General features: G+C 41.0%; 1 protein-coding gene across 1 annotated transcript in view; it reads right to left on the reverse strand.

Moving 5' to 3' along the window:
* The window catches only part of SLC26A7 (solute carrier family 26 member 7), a gene marked incomplete at both ends in the record, with an annotated part of 104,134 nt that overhangs the window by 36,988 nt on the left and 50,645 nt on the right, over positions 1 to 16,501 (reverse strand). Inside the window, 4 exons of the mRNA XM_080938554.1 lie at positions 2,661 to 2,774; positions 5,035 to 5,182; positions 7,166 to 7,248; positions 9,610 to 9,762. Coding sequence (XP_080794680.1) covers positions 2,661 to 2,774; positions 5,035 to 5,182; positions 7,166 to 7,248; positions 9,610 to 9,762 — 498 coding nt within the window. The remainder of the gene's footprint in view (positions 1 to 2,660; positions 2,775 to 5,034; positions 5,183 to 7,165; positions 7,249 to 9,609; positions 9,763 to 16,501) is intronic.

Raw genomic sequence — 16,501 nt, forward strand, 5'->3', positions numbered from 1 at the left:
CAAGTGTGGGGGCCAACTAGGATGAGCAAACCATCCCAGGAGAAAACTGCCCCAGCCCCACAGACATCTTTACTTAAAAACAGTAACAACAGAAGCTTAATAAACTCAATCGTAAGCTGACATTTCAAGAGTGCTTTCTGTCTACTTATGTGTTACACTAGCTGAGCATGTATCAATTCCTCTAATCTGTATACAGTTTCAATTCTGCTCTGTCCACTGAGCCCACTTAAGTCTGGTGCAGTCACCCACCCCTACATGGTGGAGCTAGAGTGCAAGCCTAGCTTCCAGAACCTTCCCTTGACACATGTCATTCGCTGAGCCTAAACATGGAAACAAATACCCTAACACATCCACTTTTTCAAGAGATGCCTGGAGAAAATCCCTACTGACCTAGAAATGTTACAAGAAGGGGTTACAAGAAGGGGTTCTTAATCTCAAACATTAAGAGTAAAATACAAAAAGATTTGTGCCAGCCGAGAGACACTAAAGAGCCTGGATTTGAAATCCCTAACTTCATAGAGACCCATCAAAGTATGTGATGTCATGAATCTGAGCTTACATAAGATTTGGCTTCTTAAACAGGTAATATTAATTATTTGTTAAACTGTAGTGTATTAAAAATTGATTGTTCCATCCATTGCTCTGGTTCCCAACCTTTGCTCACAACCCCATGGGGAGGGTTGAATAACCTTTTCACAGAAGTCACCTAGGGCCATTTAAGAACTCAGATATTTACTTTATGATTCATAACTAGCAAAATTGCAGTTTTGAAGTTGCAACAAAGTAACTTTATGGCAGCGAAGTCATCACAACATGAGGAAATGAATTAAAGGGTCACAGCATCAGGAAGGATGAGAACCAGTGGTGTATAGCGTCAGTTTTATTCAATACTATATATCTCTATTCATCTTGATTCTTGCCTATAAGGTCACAAAACTTACACTTTTCTCATATGTTGTTCTACAACTTAAAAACTATAGTATTAATATGATATGCCTCTAACAAATATTTACATATGCATGTAAAATAGTTTATGAATTTTCATCCTTTTCTTGTTATTTAATAATGGTTAGCTGTGATTGTTAATTTCTTATGCTACACATCAATTTTCTGGATGGGTTCAGAGTACAAGTCACTCGGAGTTTAAATCCCAGCTTTGCTGTTCCCACACTCTGTGGCATGGGATTATGTTGCCGTTCTGGACATCCCATCCTGCAGAGATGCTCCTTAACTCAGAAAATAAACAAGGCAAAGTAGCTTCAGCAACTCCCTAATCTGACTGGATTCACAAGGTTCCTCCCTCCCAAGTGGAAACAAAGACTACAAAGTCAGTTATAGATAAGCCAAGCTGCAAAGAAGACCCGCAGACCAGACCAGCTGCTGGAAGGAAGCAGCCAGCTACCCTCAGAGGCTTGGACCACCTGGGAAACCTAGAAAGGACACGGTCCAACCTGTTGAGCTGCCTGCAGCCTGTGCTCCAGGTTCCCAACTCTTGTGAGCTCTCACCCATCCTGGGGCGGGCGTTGATGGTGCATCTTTCTTTGAGTCAGTTTTGCTCCTGTGAGCAATCCTTTACCCATAGTCCCCTAAGTCACCTCAATAGAACCGTTGGTTCCCAAAGTTGGACTTTGGTAACATCTGCACTACACATGCATAAAACCTTTGGTGGGATCCTATCTTGGGTGAGTAGCTATCTATTTGGGGGGGCCTCCCTTGAGAAAGCTTCATAACACAACACCCAGGCCAGTTACTTTAGCCATCTTACCCTCGACTTTGTCACACAGAAACTGAGAACAACAATTTCATATCTTCCAATGAGTTGCCAGAGAGATTGAATCCATTTATATAAGAAGACACATGATACCTGACACGTAACTCAATATTATTTCCACCTCCATCCACACCATCATCACTGGCATCCTGCCCTAACCTAGCCTAATGCCCAGTATACAGCAGGCTTGCAAAAAATGGGAATCCATTTGGGTTTCTAAATCATATATAAAATAATTGTTCCTTTAATCCCAAAGAGTCACAAGTATGGAATGGTACTTTGACACATTTTCTCACTCGTGTACAAAGAAAGGTTCTTATCAAGATATATTCTGCAAATATTTATTTTATGTCAAGGAAGTGAACAAAATGAAGAAGGAGGAGGAGAAGAGACAGGCAGGCAGGAAAGAAAGGATGGAAGGAAGGGAGTGAGGAAGGGAGGGAGGGGGAAGAGAGGGAGGGGGAAAGATGGAGGGGAAAGAGAGGGAGGGAAGGAAGGAAGGAAGGAAGGAAGGAAGGAAGAAAGGAAGGAAGGAAGGAAGGAAGGAAGGAAGGAAGGAAGGAAGGAAGGAAGGAAGGAAGGAAGAAAGGAAGTCATGCAAGTTGTTTAGATTAACTAAGAGACCACTAGAGGGAGCTCTGGCTTCAAGATTGCTAATAAAACCACCGTGGGGACAGAAGTCTGTGGAAAAGTCATCACTGATGAGAAAAATGTGAAAAAGCAGGGAGTGAGAACAGGATGTAGGGGGTAGGAGATGGAAAAAGGAAGGGCTTCTAGAAGCTGCTTAGGAAATGTGAATCCGCAACATTTTCAAGGGTCGACAGAGCACTCTTCAACTCTGAGAAGGGGGTGACGGCCCCACAGCCCCTCTCCCTGCAGAAGTCGTTACCTGTGTCTTGGCACCCGTGCTGTAGAGGCCAGCTGTCCTTCCCATGGCAGCAGCACTCGGGATGCAGAAGAGAAATGAAGGGATCACGTTGCTGAGGCCATGGGCCAGAAATTCCTGCGAGATTAGTTATGGGAGAACGGAACATTTCTTTACCACAATCCCCTTCTACGGTCCCAGGTACAATTCATCAAAGAATAAAGCTTGTTTATGCTCAGCCCCTATTCTCCTCACCAGCTGAGATGTAATAGTTTACAATAAAAATAGCTAGCATTCACAGACTGCTTGCAATCCTCCAAGGCTATTCTAAGCACATCACTCAACACTCATAATGAACGTATGAGGGGGTTCTAGTCATTCGTCATTTCCATTGCCCCTCTGCCCATTCCTACCTTCCAAGTGTTCCCAGCTGAGCTTTTATTCCCACCCTTTCCTTAGTGACCTCTGCCTCACCAACTCTTTCAATGGGCTTCTTGGACCCAGTACTTTCCTTCCCTCCCTCCCTCCTTCCCCCCCCCTCTCCTCCCCTCCCTCCCTCCCTCCTTCCTTCCCTCCCTCCTTCCTTCCCCTCCCCTCTCCTCCCCTTCCTCCCTCCCTCCCCTCCCTCCCTCCCACCCACCTTCCTCCCCTCCCTCCCTCCCCTCCCTCCCTCCCACCCACCTTCCTCCCCTCCCTCCCTCCCCTCCCTCCCTCCCACCCACCTTCCTTCCCTCCCTCCTTCCCTCCCTCCCTCCTTCCCCTCCCCTCCCTCCCTCCTTCCCCTCCCCTCCCTCCCTCCTTCCCTCCGTCTCTCCTTCCCCTCCCCTCCCTCCCTCCTTCCCCTTCCCTCCCTTCCTCCTTCCTTCCCTCCCTCCCTCCCTCCTCTCCCTCCCTCCCACTGTCTGTCACTTCTCAGTTTGGTTTGCTATCTAATTAATTGCAACTGTAGAAAACCTCTTGTCCACCTACATCTTAACTATCCGATCATACCCTGGCAACTCCCAAACCTACATCTTCAGCTTATAGTACTCTTAACTCCAGACTTCTTCATCCAGCCTACCATCCATCATCAACATTTGATGGCTAATGGGCAATCAGTAACTATGCTATAGGTTTTTGCCATCCTAATCACATTATTATAAGTCTAGGCCTCAATCTGTACAGTTATCCGTGACTCCAGAACCTCCACGTGCAGTCTAGTGCCCATCCACGTGTGCCCTTCCTCACTAGGGCCTGGTTCAGGTGTCGTGTTTTTTCTGGATAAATGAACAAAAACCCCTCCTAATGTCTTGTCCCCTCAGCAAGTAGCGGTTCTGGCAAGAAAATGTAGGTAGTAAATAGAGAAAGCTGAAGAGCAAATGGGGGGGAGTGTGGAGAAAGCTGGACTGGATGAGATTGGTCAGAAGAAGTCTTCCTGTGAAGTGAGAAGCTTGACTAGTGAGTTTAAAGAAGGGACAGAAAGTGTAGTGGGGGCGTATCTCATGAGTCCTAACTCACGAAGAGAAGAGATGGAATCCTGCAGACATAGAGCCAACGCCACGATAACTAGATCTGCAACTTGAGCCTCAAAGAAGCTTCTGGGAGTTTCTGAGTGGATGAAAACATTCATCTGTGTTGTTTACTACTTTATCCCTGGCACCAATAGTGGAGCCTAATAGACACATATATACAGAGAGAACCGAGGTTCCAAAACCTCAGTGGGAATTCTATGTGTAACTCTGTACTAGTTGGCAGTCTACTGCAGCTTCTGTTCATGCCCAGGGAACTCCTCAGGGCCTTGGAGCATGAAAAAGACACCGGGAAACAAGGAGACTAGAGTTAGTAAACAGGTTGTGTATGCACTTTTAGGTGTGTAGGAACAAAACTTTACATCCTGTAGGGTCTTAATAAGAATTGTTATTAATGCCCTCTTAAAATTTCATCTAGCACAAAATGACAAATACACTTGGATCCTATCCTCAAACCAAATAAAAGACCTTGAGTGTGTGTGTGTGTGTGTGTGTGTGTGTGTGTGTGTGTGTGTGTTTAATGTATAGTAAGGGTCAGGGAGATGACTCAGCAGGTAAAGGCACTTGCTTCCAAACCTGCTGATCTAAGTTCAATTCCAGGACCCACACAGTGGAAACAAAGAATGAATGAAGACTGTCCTCTGATACACATACAGATAAAAGGACGAAATGAAGAAATCAATATACTACAGGTTGTAGAGCTAGATCCTCAGCTTCCTGTGAATGACTCAAGACTTTTCTGGTTTGGAGGGGGGGGGGTGTTTTTTCCTGCCCATGCTTACTACACATTTAGAAAAGTTGTATTTTCAGATGTTGAAGATTTTCAGGATCTGAGAGTCCACAGATCACTAAAACACCCTGGCTAGAGAGGGGCTGGGGGCGCACTCCACCTGGTTGTCATCAACTGAATATTTGAACTTCTTGGCAGATCCTTGTGCAAGAGCCAGCGAGGCCACGTAGCCTACAAGGGCAACTCCAAAAGCTTCAGTGAGCACTGCAGAGAGGATGTTCATTGGGGGAGCACGGGGTGGAGGAATCCTATGGAGAGAAAGACTACATTGAAGTTATGAACCTTCCTGTCATCTCTACAGGAACTTGCCATATAATCCATTGCAGTTGTGTTTCTGAAGTTTACAGGAAGTGAAGCCTCTAAGAGAAAACTAAGCACTCTTGGCCCGAGAAGCCCTGTATCTTCGATATTATTTATCAGAAAAAAAAAATGAAATTGTAAGACACACCACAAGGAGAGCCCCATGCATCTGACACACCCAGGGAATTCAGGTCAGACCGCAGAAATTCTGACTTGACAAAAGTTTTTTTGTAGGAAACAAAAGCATAGCTAGGCCTTCTTTCATTTGAACCTTTCTAAATATTTATCTGGCCAGCAGTGGAGCTATGTTTCCTCCCTCGAATACTGCAGAGCTTCAGGGGAAAGCTAGCTTACTCTCGACTAATCTCCAAATATGCTGTTGACTTCATTATGGTAATTACATTTTTAACTCAATCCTTTCATGAGACAGTTAATCATGCCTTTCATACGCTAAGGAAAACATGCAGGAAGATCTCATCTCTCCCTTGCAAAACAAACCCCACTTAGCTTCTTTTTAGCATTTCTCAGATCATACCCAGCCATTATGTCTTATTGTCCCTTGAAAAGCATGTAAGTCAAATGACCATTTACGTATTCTTTGTCACGCTGGGAGACTTTAACCCTGAAAGAATTACTGTGGTAAAAGTAAAGGAGGGGGGGTAGTTATTTCTAGTAGTTAATGTCTTATTATCTAGTGCGTGAGTGCATGGGCTCTTTCTCATTAACTGTTTCATTTAAGTTTCTCAGCAACCCCAAATCAAGTATACCACAACCACAGCAGGAATGAGAAAATGTTTGGAGGAAGATTGCGTGGAGAACCTTTCTAAGCCATGCCTTCCTGCAGTTGCTTAAGGGGGTTTCTGAGATGGGGATTCAAATAAGAAGACAAGGAGTAGAAGGAGGAGAGCCATGCATGTTACCACATGCTGAGTATGCCTTGCTCCCCAAACCTACCGTGAGTATACATCCTAAGGTAATACATACTATACAAAACTTGAAATAAAGAAATCAAACTTCTAGCTTATTAAAATGCGATGTAATTAATTAATAACAACACCTGGACTGAAGAAGAAACAACTGGCTTTGCAAGGAAAAGCAGAGGGACCCTTGGGAAATTAAGGAGTTGATTTAGGGAACCCTCCTTTGCCTGTGTCTACACAGATTTTTTTTTTTTTAATTAGCTTTTTTGTTTTGTTTTGTTTCTGGGAAATTTTCTACTATTTCTTTACTAAAATAAAAGGAGGTGAAAAATAAAATATGGAGGACCCAACAATTCTAACTTTGTTTCAAAATTAGACTTTGTCTCTGTCTGTTTTATTCAACCTTTAAGTTATGAGTGCACAAGGTATTCGTTGTTTGTTGCCTCAGCTTGTAAGTCAGGTTTTGGAAGGACCTCCGTTCTTTCAGAGTGTGGAACATGTGACATATTCTCTTGATGTCTGGAGGGAGCCCAGAGAGAGTTGGGAAGCCAGGCCATCTCTACTTGTCTCTACAGCACTCTTCTAAGGCCTGTGGACTTCCAATTCTGAAGGATGCTTGTTTATGCTTATCACAACTAAGTGATAAAAATGGCCACAAAAACATGTGTGGCTGCGCAATTTAGGTGTGCCAGATCAAGGCTTTGGCAAATTTTATCAACCTCCACTATTTTTCGAGCCACATCTTCGTAAATACTTTTGGAAACTTTTACTCGAAACAATGCTGTCTAAAACAATTACATGCTTATTCAGTAACAGGGGAACTTATAACCTAGAAAATTACTGGTTTTCTCTACATGTTGGTTTTTGTCATTCATAATAAAAATTAATTAGAATTTTGCCTCACTTACCCACAAAAAATAAATTAAATCCATCCCCACCCAGGCTTAGTCTCTTTGAACATCAAAACACAAACACTCAGACAAACACATATTAAAAGAAAGACTACATTACCCATTTGGAATGTGTCCAACTACTTCTAATCCGTATGTGTTTTCCATGTTGGTACAATAGCAAGCAAATGAAGCAGCAATGATCTGGATGGTTGCATTGGAAAAAGAAATAAATATATGTATACACACATTACTAGCTAGCTTTCAAATGCATATGGCTGCCTAAAAATACATATTAGGCATCCCAGGATTTCCAGTTACTGATGAAATACTAAGAGTTAAGCCAGGAGTGAATGTGCCATATCTATATTTCTAACACTCAAGATGTCAAGACAGAAAGATCTCAAATTTGAGAACAACCTGGGATATACAGTGAGATCCAGCATCAAAGAAATAAAGGAAGAAAGGAGGAGAGGAGAGGAGAGGAGGGAAGGGAAAGGATTAAAATCACCATGTATTTTTAAATCCCTAGGGAAAAAAAATTTTTGAATGTTCCAATACAAAGGAATGCAAAATGACCAAGACAATGGATAAGTCAATGATTTTGATCGGATAATTAAACCTTAAACTGGGTGTTACAATGCCACACTGAACCAAGTGTGCATGTACAGGTCTACAGTACATAGAATCACCATCCACGTGTCAAGTACAATTCTATATGATACTTCTAAAGCTGAGCACATTCTGGAGCTGTCAAAGTGCAGTATTTGCAGTGCATGGATTTTCTAATATTTCTCTTTCTACCCACTGAATATTGTCCAGTTTTGAAGGCACAAATGACACAAAATGTTGTGGGGTGTGTGTGTGTGTGTGTGTGTGTGTGTGTGTGTGTATGTGTGTGTGTGTGTGTGTGTGTGTGTGTTACATCTGTGTACATATACTTGCCATAGGTTTGCATCTGTGGAAATGCACATGGGTTCATGTTCATATAGAAGACAAAAATTGATGCTGTCTGGACTCATTCATGATTGCTATTCCTCCTTATTCGATGAAACAGAGTCTCTCAATCAAACCTAGAGCACATATCAAGACTGGCTAGTCTTGATAGCCAGTCTGCCCTGGGGATCCCCTATTACCATCTTCCAGGGCTGGAATGACAGGTAGTCTGGGTGCCGTTTATAAGGATTCTGAGTATCAGAACTCTAGAAAATCAAGCATAGATGCCCACCTGAAATCTACCCTTGTTTCTTCTCTGCCTGTGCTGCAGATACTCAAGTATCTATTATTCACTGCCTGTACAGCATCTCGCCTGCTTACAGGGGCTCTTCCATACCAGAGTGGTCCATGGGGGACCAAGGGGCAATTGTGATGTTACAGTGGACATTGCCAATGTAGGACACTGGTTCAGTGTCATTAATGAATAGGAAGGAGCTTGGAGTGGAGAAAGAATAGCCTAGAATGGATCTCCTCGGGCTGACAAATTCTCTCAGACTCTTGAGAATAGAATTCTCTATCTTAATCAACCAAGTAAAGTCAAGGCAAGAAATGAACCAAACCAAAGACTGGAACTGGCTTTAAAAAAAATTGTCCTGTAGTTTTCAAGTATTTTGGCTCACAATGGAGCTTTCCTCAGGGTCCTGAAAAACGCATGCCATTTCAAGAATATCTGCCCCTTTGGGCATGATCAACTTTTCAGAAAATGTCGGTTGCTTTATGACTAGATTAGGGGCCTGTCTCCTGAAGGTTATTTTCAAATGCTGGTTTTATAAAACTTCTCATATAACTTTTTGAGATGCAATCAGCATTTCTTCATCTCTTCAGAACTTTGAGGTAAGATGGCACATTTTGAAACTTATAAAAAATAATCAGTGGATAAAGTTATTTAAACACCATTTATTTATATTATAAATGAATAACACAAGGCAGGACCATTAAAAAGCTAGAGATCATTAAGAACACATAAGTCGGCATGCTGTGGTTGTGCCGGTGTGATCCTTTATTAAGTGATTCTGGGAAAGGCTCTTAAAACTCCAATCTTTATAAGCAAGATATGATGTAATTTTCCAGTCAGAAGCATATTTCAAAGAACCAGCCCTGAGTGTCTTTTTGGAGAGGTAAAACTAGTTGGGGAAACAGAAAGATCAACAAATCTTCCAATCACCAATGACTATTTGTCGAATAAGAGTTCTATGTGTCACACTGTTGTCATAGCAATAGCACAAGTTGTCATGTTTGATTTCTCTGCACCAGGTCATACCCAGTACTATTTAGGACTTGCTCATAGACATGTCTCTTATAAGATCTCAGGCAATATGTTCTCTTATTTTTATAAAAAATTGAAAGCATATGAGAAATGTTACATAAATTGAAAACATATGCATCCTTCCTCTTTAAAAATGTTGACTCAAAATGTTTTCTGTTCCTATATTAATGTATATCCTCACAAATTAGTCTTTCATTAATGAGACACAGAAATGGCTGTGGTTACTGTAGAAACTATAGGAAGCCTCTTCAGATTATGCCCCTTCCCTGAAAACAGCCAAGCTTTGCTGATTGCATACTTACCAAAACTAAGTCAACAGGAAGCACAACTTTAATTTTTCTTTTAAACTGTTCATTCAGCTCTTTAACGAGAACAAGGACAATGATGCTCAGCAAGGATAAGAGCAGTGCTTCCAGCTGGACAGACTTGATGTTCTCAAAGACATATGCATAAATCTACAGGAAGGAGAAAAGAGCAAAATCAGGGTAGGCCAAAGAACACCAGCATGTGAGTCTGACCCTAAGGAACCTCGCTGATGCTTTATTCAAACAAAGCAAAACAAACAACAACAATAGCAAATAAACAACTCCCAATGACTGGATGATACAATGATAGGAAGAGAAATAAATATAGGAAGGGAAATGTCACGTGCCCCCACACACACACACACACACTCACTCAGTTGCTGGGCACTTGTTCATCTGTTGCTGCTCATTTAGGACACTGACTTGGCAGTGGTGAAAAACGCAGAAGGAGTCTTAGTACTTTATGGTGCAATGTAGGGGCACCTATTACATTAATCACTTAGTACAAGATGCTAATGACATGGATTGGATGGAAGTATATGACTGAGTGTGTGAGCAATGATTGTAGCCCTTCCCAAAACAGGAACCAGGAACTGAACAGGCTGTAGATAAGAAGAGGTGGAGGAAAAAGTATGGACAGGTTTTGCATTAAGGTTTCATTTATATGACTCAGAGAATCGACTATGGCGTAAGGAGTGCAGGACTTCTGAGAACGTATGGTCATGAAACCAACATAGGACAGGGGAGAGGGCTCTCCAATTGGCAAAAACAAAGACAAAAAACAAAAAACAAAAACAAAAAACAAAAGTAAATGTCAAGAGTAAGTTCAGGGAAAAGAAAAAAAAATTAAATCTTTACATGCATAAATTTGAGAGCTTATATTCATTCAGCTAAGTGCCAAGAATATTTTGCTCAAAAATATAAATTCTTGTGGGTCCTTGCTTACCTGACAGGTGTGCTGGCATAAAGAGATAAGGTATAATTTAAGGAATTCTAAAGTCTATGAGAAAGAGAAAAACTAAATAGCTAACCTAAATCTAACCTTTGCTCTTTATAAGCATTTGATAGTAAGCAACCAAATTTGGCTATTTTTTAAATCTGCTTTTGCATTTACGTCTCCTCAGCCTTCTTGGACATACCCGAGTTGTGCCTATGGAGCAAGATCACCAACTTTCTAATAATTCTGACAAAGAAAATACATCGAGGCTTCACTAGGTGAGAACAACTGAGAGATTATCCGGTTGTCCAGGGTGCACTTTAACTTACAGATAATGTGATGATGAGGATGATGAGGATGATGATGGCAAACTGCCCACTGTGATGCTAGATACACTTAGAAACGCATCACAGAACATGGAGCAGGTAGTTTTACTGACGGCTGTACTCAGAAGAGAATTCACCACTACATTACATGAGACATAGATAATGCTTTTCCTATCTGTCACTAGACATTATAATTTAAAAAAAAAAAAAAAACTGCTCACAGAATCCCTGCAAGTGAACAAACTCTCTCCATTTTTTTTTTTTTAATTTACCAATGACTCAAAGTCCAAAATAGAAATCCAAAGTCAGGAGACTGGAAAGATGACTGGGTGATTAAAGGCACTGATTGTCCTTCCAGAAGACCCAAGTTTGATTCTAAGCACCCACGAGGCAGCTTAGAACTGTCTGCAACTCCAGTTTTAGAGGTATACAATGCCCTTTTCAGGCCACTGCAGGTGCATGGTGCACAGATAGTAGGCCAAACACCCATGCATATAAAAGAAAATTTTAATTAAGTTAATTACATTTTAATTTTTTTTTCATAAGTATAATTTTTCTCGGTGTGACCCTTTCCAGTAAGGATGGCCATAAGCAAGGTGTCAATTTTCTTTTCAAAATCATGTCTCTGTCCAGTGGTTTGAGGATAATCGAGAATATCATTGAGACTCTCCACAAAAGGCCAATCATCCAAACGTCTTAAAGCACTTACATTATTCTTTATGCCTTTCCCCGGGAGATTAAAAGTATGCCATGACAATGAGGCTCCCGATCCATACCAGATTTTTATGTAATGTGCATTTTGAGAACATGTGTTTGCAGTGATACAAACGACCACCCCAGAATGAGAGGAATGAGATCCCCTTCGGGGGTTTTATTGTCTGTCTGGATTAAATGAAAGCTCGTCAAATAAAGCATGTCTTACAAGATGCTCCAGAAGAACATGGGGGGCAAGTGGGCAAAGACTCATTAAAGCAGGAACTCAGAGCACGAAGAATACAACAGAGGAGCTGGCTGGGAGGAGTCCTAATGACTGTCATGTGGACCCACTTCGAGAAGCCACAAGCTAAATCATCTTGTGGGATGAGTGGGAGATGCAGATGCTGCCAAACTGGAGGTAAGGATAGACATGGGCATTTCTATTTGATCATTCAGCAGAGTTCTGAGCATCCTAAATATATGGTAAATTTCTTCTACTGCAAGTCCAATTGTCTTGATATCCTGGTACACACCCTCTCCACCAGTTAATAAAAATCCCCAGAGCTGGGCAGTGGTGACATATTTAATCACAGCACTCAATAGGCAAAGGCAGGCGGATCTCTTGAGTACAAGGCCAGTTTGGTCTACAGAATGAGTTCCAGGACAGCCAGGGCTACACAGAGAAATTCTTCCTCAAACCAACAAACAAAAAATTCCTCAAGGGGTTCGTCAGTGGTTTCTCAGAGTTCAGAGGGAAGCAACAGCAGTTCTGTGCAGAACCAATAAGCAAGTTCATTAGAACTGACTGATCCACTTAATGAATTAGTTCAGCACTTCTGAGGCTATAATACTAGTTTGTTTCTTGGCATGAAATGGAAATACTTATATACATTTAAAAAATCCATTTTGAGACAATTCAGAAAATGAAAATGACTCACTCATTTGCATATGTTGCTACATTTAATTTATTTAGGTATGATATTTTCTCTGAAACACTGCATAGGTACTCTTGCACATACAATCACATACACACACATACACACACACATATATACACACATACATATACATACATACATACACACACATACATGCACATACACATACACACACATACATGCACACACATACACACACACATACACACATATGTTTTTTAGCTGAATTAGCCATTTTTTATAATTTTTCCTATTTTTTTTTAATGACGGATTTCTAACTCCTTGAATAATATCTGAAATCCAATATTCAAGTAGCATTGTTGGCTGAATTAATATGCTGTTCTAACATGGCAAAAGTAACGATAAATCTCTGAATGGGATACCGTGGAACATGAGTAGGAATCTAAACTAGGAAAGGCTGGATCATACATAGATTTCTCACTGTGGAAACTTGGGCTAAGCCCGGGATGGTTTGTAGTTTATGTTTGTATCCACTCATGCTTACCGAGGTTCTGTTTGGTGGGTAACAGTGAGGTAAATATTAAAATTAACACCACAGTAAATTCCAAGTAATCTATCTTAGATACGATCAACCTGATCTAAATAATCAGATGTCCAGTAACTAAAATTGTATAGTAAAGAAAACTGAAGGCATAAAAACCTCATCATATCAGTTAACTAAAAAGGAAAGGGGTTCCCTGGAGTCACACCCACACATTTGTTTTCATTGAACAAGTACAACTCGGACCCTAAGACCCTGTACAGGAACAAACAATAACTAGAGCATCCATGACACAAGGCAACAGTCTGACATGCTTAGAAATTATCAACAGGTGGCAAAATTATAATGGACTGTTTTTCTTTTTTTTTTTTTTTTTTTTACAATAGTCAGTCAACTGGAAATACCCATTGCTAAGAAATATCTCCTTTCCTAGCATCCTGGATACTACAATAAAATATATAAGATAAAGGGTTAATTAAAATATTTTAAAGTATGAAAACAACATTAATAATCACTTTTCCTAGTAATTCTAGATGGCCTATGAAGGGACTACAAAGAACACCTGATAAATCCTTCCAGGTAAAATGACACACATAAACCCTTTTGTTTACTGCTCATGCCTGTGTGGTCTCAGTTCTAAGGATCTGTCACGATAAAGGTTGCATTCACCAGGGAAACAGCTAAGTGGCATTAAACCCAGAACATTTTGCTACATGTCAGCACTCTATTTGAATAGTAGATACAAACTAATAACCATAGATCTGTGGGTCTTGATTTTAAATATGTGATTTTTGAGTTAGTCACCAACCACAAGGCCAGGACTCTTTCCAGAGAGCAAAAATGGTAACATTCACACATACTTATTACATGTGCTCACTCTGTAACAGAAAGTGCATTTGGCATGATCTCCGTACAAAAATATATGTCTGAAAATAGCGACTTTCCCTGCATTTTGGGGGGAATGTCTGTTGAAGTAAGTACGACTCATGAAAGCATTCTGATCACACAACTGCTACAAAGCCTCGCAATGGGTTTACTGAAGAATCCATTCTGTGGGGTGCTGCTGTAGCTGTCAAAACGCCTGTGGAGCTTTGGGATAAGTCTTTTCAACAAAATGCAAGGGGCTGGAGAGATGGCTCTGTGGTTAAGAGCACTGACTGCTCTTCCAGAGGTCCTAAGCTCAAATCTCAGCAACCACAGGGCTCACAACCATCTGTAATGGGATCTGATGCCCTCTTCTGGTGTGCATGAAGACAGCTACAGTGTACTTATAATAATAATTTTTAAAAATCTTCTTTTTAAAAAAAGTGGCCATGGATCATTAACAAATGCACATAATATCCTTGTTTGTCAATTTGTGTGTGTGTGTATGTGTGTGTGTATGTGTATGTGTGTGTGTGTGTGTGTGTGTGTGTGTGTGTGTATGTGTGTGTGTGTGTGTGTGTGTGTGTGTATGTGTGTGTGTGTGTGTGTGTGTGTGTGTGTGCATCCACCTACCCAGCTTCATATCTCTCCACATAGATAGTATTTATCAACTCAATGCTTATGAATCTGCCAGCAAAAACTGCTGAATAGATCTACTCTAGTAGCCCTTTAATTGAGAAGGGGTGCTACTCTCTTTATCTCAGTATGGAGGTCATGAAAATATTTCCATATCGTTGTGTTCTTAGGAAAACAGCCATAGCAGGGGTTCACTTACCCACCTGCCTCTCATTTACCTCAGCTCGGCCCTTCCTTTGGAGTTGCTTTCAACCGGGTGATATTTGAATCCAGGTATCTAATAAGCTCACAGCTCTCTGAATCCATCTTTCATCACTTCCAAACTACTGTCTAAACAAGTTTCCCTGCCTCTCAGACCTGGATGTCTCCTATCAGCTTTGCCTAAATACCATTACATTATTAAATACTTTAAACTCAGTGCTGATAAGCTTCTTATAATCCCATGCCCCAAACTAGTGAATACAAATACCAACAGAAATGAGAGAAATATCGAGTATCAGTCTCAGGTTACATTTTTCATTAATGCAAAAGAAGGAGAGAAAAGCAACATTCTATATGTTTTTACAGGAAAGGATTTAAGTTTCTGATCAACAGCTGTATCTCATACTGGGATTAGATCCCTTTGCTCTGCTTCAAAAGATAAATGAAGTCTCAGGCCAGAATGGGAAACATGGTATGACAAGTGGCTAGAGACAACATGGGCAGAAAAATTCTCTTGGATCTAACATTCAGCCAAGCATACCAAGGCCCACCTGGCCCTGAGCCATCCCTTGTTTAGAAAAATAAGCTTAATTTGAATTACTTGAGCACTGGGTTTTGTGGTGGTGCATTTTTTTCAGTGAACTGTGGCTGATGGAAAGCGCTTAGCCCAAGATGGTTGCGTTGCAAAAATACTTGCTGTCTGGTTTAAAATTTGCAAGTAACCTTTATTGTAAATGTCCATGGGATTGCTCCACATTCACAAGCAGTGTATACTGACTAAATCCTGCTACAGATAATCATTCTGCCTCTCTCCCTTTCTAATTGTCATGTTATTTTTTTATGGTATGTTGGCATTCTTGCAACTGACAACAGAAACACCACGACATAATGTGAAGAAAATGAAGCCGTTCATAAGCCACCAGAGTGTATTCTTGATTTGGAGTCCCAGAGGGTCTGTATCTTCAAAGTAGACTTGTTCTCCAAATATAAACTTCATTCGTACACACTTGGCTGTGATCTCATTCTCTATAAAAGAAAATGTTAAGTGGGCTCTGATTCCCTTCTGACATTCATATTCCACTTTATGAACATTCTTGGGGTTTGCTTTTTCAGTGTGTTCAGCGAGGCAGGGCAGTGTTGTGCTCATACTCTGGGAGTATAGGCACACAGGAAACTGTTTTCCATTTCAGAAAGGCTGCATTTCTAAGGCTGAGAGTAGACACTTTCCAAGGGGGTTCCTTGGAGAGATGGCCAAGTTTGCCTTCCCTCTTGAATTTCATGCACAGAGCTGCGCATCGGTGTTCAGAAGAAACGCAGAGCCAGGCTGGTGAAATGAACTTTGCCACACTCGCCATGGGCTGGTCCAGGCTTGACAATGACACCTGCTCAGGGGACTCCATATGTGCAAATATGAATGCGGAATTTTTTTTTGTCACTTTTGTTATGCTCTTTGGGTAAACATCCTTACTACTAAGACACACTTTATCATCTTTCAGGTTTTGTTTTGTTTTGTTTTTCCGCATTGTTTTTTTCATTCTAAAGAATTAAGGTTTTCTCTGTTCTGTGTTTGGGGAACCAGCTCATGTATGAGTCAAATACCTGACTCTGCAGAAAGGCAGGACAAGACCTTTAACTGCTGAACCAGGACTCCAAGACAGAGTAGTCCTTCTAACATGACTGTTTCTGTTTGTCTCCAATCTATTAAAGCATAGCACATAATATATCAAGTGAGAATATAATTGTAGAGGAGATTGAGGGCTGAATCAATGGAAAATTGTAGATAAGTTTT

Source organism: Micromys minutus (assembly GCF_963924665.1).
Source record: "Micromys minutus genome assembly, chromosome: 26".
NCBI classification, from domain to species: Eukaryota; Metazoa; Chordata; class Mammalia; order Rodentia; family Muridae; genus Micromys; species Micromys minutus.